At 34.0% G+C, this 2,509-nt stretch overlaps 1 protein-coding gene across 1 annotated transcript; it reads left to right on the top strand.

Annotated features, from left to right (window-relative positions):
- On the top strand, nucleotides 1-297 carry LOC123204313 (protein GLUTAMINE DUMPER 4-like). Its single transcript, XM_044620922.1, has one exon. The coding sequence runs from the start codon at nucleotides 1-3 to the stop codon at nucleotides 295-297; it is 297 nt and encodes a 98-aa protein (XP_044476857.1).
- Nucleotides 298-2,509: the final 2,212 nt, after the last annotated feature.

Genomic DNA, 2,509 nt, shown 5'->3' with positions numbered 1-2,509 from the left:
ATGAGGCCTGGAGGCAATTCCACAGCGAGCGCCGGGCTGTTTCAATGGAACTCTCCATTGCCATACCTATTTGGAGCTTTGGTGGTTGTGTTTGGGCTCATGACAGTGGCTTTAATCTTTCTTGCTTGCTGTCTCAACAAGTCCTCAGCCGATTCGCCAGGCGAAAAAGAAGACAAGTCTATGGAAACTGCAGAGAATCCGGCTTCCATGGAGGTGAAAATTGTTGTGATCATGGCTGGAGATGACCACCCCACATACTTAGCCAAGCCTTCTGCTCCTTCTGCTCCAACGTGCTAGCTGTATTCAAGAATTTTGACATCTCTCCATCCATTTTTGATACAGAAAGATCAGAATAGTTTTATGTAGAGGCCAATAATCGTTTTTGAATGGTTGTAAATTCTTTTCAAATTTCAGGTTCCAGGATTTCAAACCCCACCCGCGCTGAGCCACCAGACTCACAACCACAGAACTAGGTAAAAGTTTACTCTTCAAATATCATCGAAAGGGATTTGAACCCATGTATTCTTATACATCAAACTCCCTCTATTACCAATCAAGCTACCCCTTGGGGGCTTGAAGGCTGTGGAGAGTTGTTCGACTTCCTTTGCTGTAAATTACAGATGAAGAAAATATCTTCTGTTCTGACAATGTAATCCATGGCTTAAACTTTGCTCCAAGTCTCATGGAACTGGAAACCAAGTTGCAATAAGCAAATTACTCTGTTTTGATGGGTCTTTCATGTCCAAAACTAATGAAATAATGTGATTTGACATGATTTTATTATATCAAGATGTAACAATCAGAAAATAGTTCCATTTTATTTTATTTACGTCTTGTTTGAAAACTTAATAATTGTACTGTATAGTTTATGATACGAGACATGTCGAGGCAAAGATATTAGAAACATATTATCGAAGAACTATTCGTCCACATAGACAATGAACATGACAACATGACTATGTGATTGGATTTGCCAATTTTAAACTTATTTATCTCAAAACAGTCGAAAAGATCATCATCTGCTCTTTTAAGCCTTGATTCGACTATACAGTCTTTAGTCATACGAGTTGAATCTCTGGTACCGTCTATCATGATTCATTTTCTTTTAACAAAAACACCAAATTTATTATAAACAAAGCAATAATTGCTTTAACATCTTTTATATTTATGTTAATACGCAAATAAGAGTGACAACCAGAGGCGGCATGAGTTGGCACAACTCACAAATTTTGGTCACGGCTCACGGATGAAGTAGGTCGTACCAAGGTCGGTCTTATGCTGAGACGCGTGGGCTGGTACAACACAACCCTTAGAAATTAATATCCTAGGCCTTGAATGCTAGCCCACCAAAGCCTACGTTAATTTTGACACAGTCCAACCCAGCCCGGCATAACAATAAAATGATACGTGGAAACTTTAAAAGATGGGCTCTATTATTTTTTTAATACAAAAATACAGGTAGATATGAAATTACAAAATAAGCATATCTATCCACATACTTTATTTTATTTATATATATACACACATAAAAAAAATAAAATAAAATTATACGTATCAATCTTAAATAAATAAATAGATATACACTTATAAGTGTCATTATATAATTGAACGATTTTAAATTAAAAATATAATAAAACCCAATTATATGATGATACATATAAATATATATCTATTTATATATTTAAAATAAATATATATAATATTATTACATACGTAAATATGTACGTACGAGAGTAGATGTCCTGGAATCAAAAGCAGGCATCCAAGCAACAGTAGCAACACCACCCAGCACAGCTGCCAAAAAATAGAAGATATAATTATGCATGTCTAATAATAAAGCCTTTAAAATCATAAAGAAGGATTATTAATTGAATTACATACAATCCTTTCCAAAATCCATCTCCTCTAGGGCTGGTTTTAGGTGGTGGAGGTTGCGGAGGAGCAAGCTTATCATGCTTCATCGGATAATCTGTAAAAGGTGGCGGTAGTGGTAGTGGTGGTGGATCTGCATGTGCATCAACTACAATATATGCTACCACCCCGTAAAAATTAATTAATTTATTTGATTATATAAAATGTTAAAATTTAAAAAAAAAAATTCATGCTTTCGTATTTGGAGAAGCTTACCTTGAGCTTGCTTTTGGTCACTCATGGCGTTGTTTGTGAATGGAGTTATTGACAAACAAGATGAATGAGAAAGAAAGATGAACAAATTAAGGTTATGAGAAGAGGATAAGAGGAGGATTAGTTGATTAATTAACTATGTATTGGAATATTTAAAAGAGACGAGATTGTGGAGTTGTTATGGCTCATGATAAAGATCTTATTAAATATCATATCAATTAGGCTAATTTGTGGAGTTGTTATAGCCGAACACAATATATATGTTTTCGATGTGTATGAGAGATCCGTGAAATACTTTTAAGAAACGTTTGGTGTATAAAATATTTTATTATTAAAATTAAAATATTATCTTAAAAATTATTGATAAAAATTATTATTATATTTA

The sequence above is a fragment of the Mangifera indica genome, chromosome 20, assembly GCF_011075055.1.
Source record: "Mangifera indica cultivar Alphonso chromosome 20, CATAS_Mindica_2.1, whole genome shotgun sequence".
NCBI classification, from domain to species: domain Eukaryota; kingdom Viridiplantae; phylum Streptophyta; class Magnoliopsida; order Sapindales; family Anacardiaceae; genus Mangifera; species Mangifera indica.
This window is presented reverse-complemented; position numbering and strand designations above follow the sequence as displayed.

Excerpts from the sequence above, each read along its gene's own strand:
- LOC123204313 (XM_044620922.1), top strand. The coding sequence starts at position 1 with ATGAGGCCTGGAGGCAATTCCACAGCGAGCGCCGGGCTGTTTCAATGG.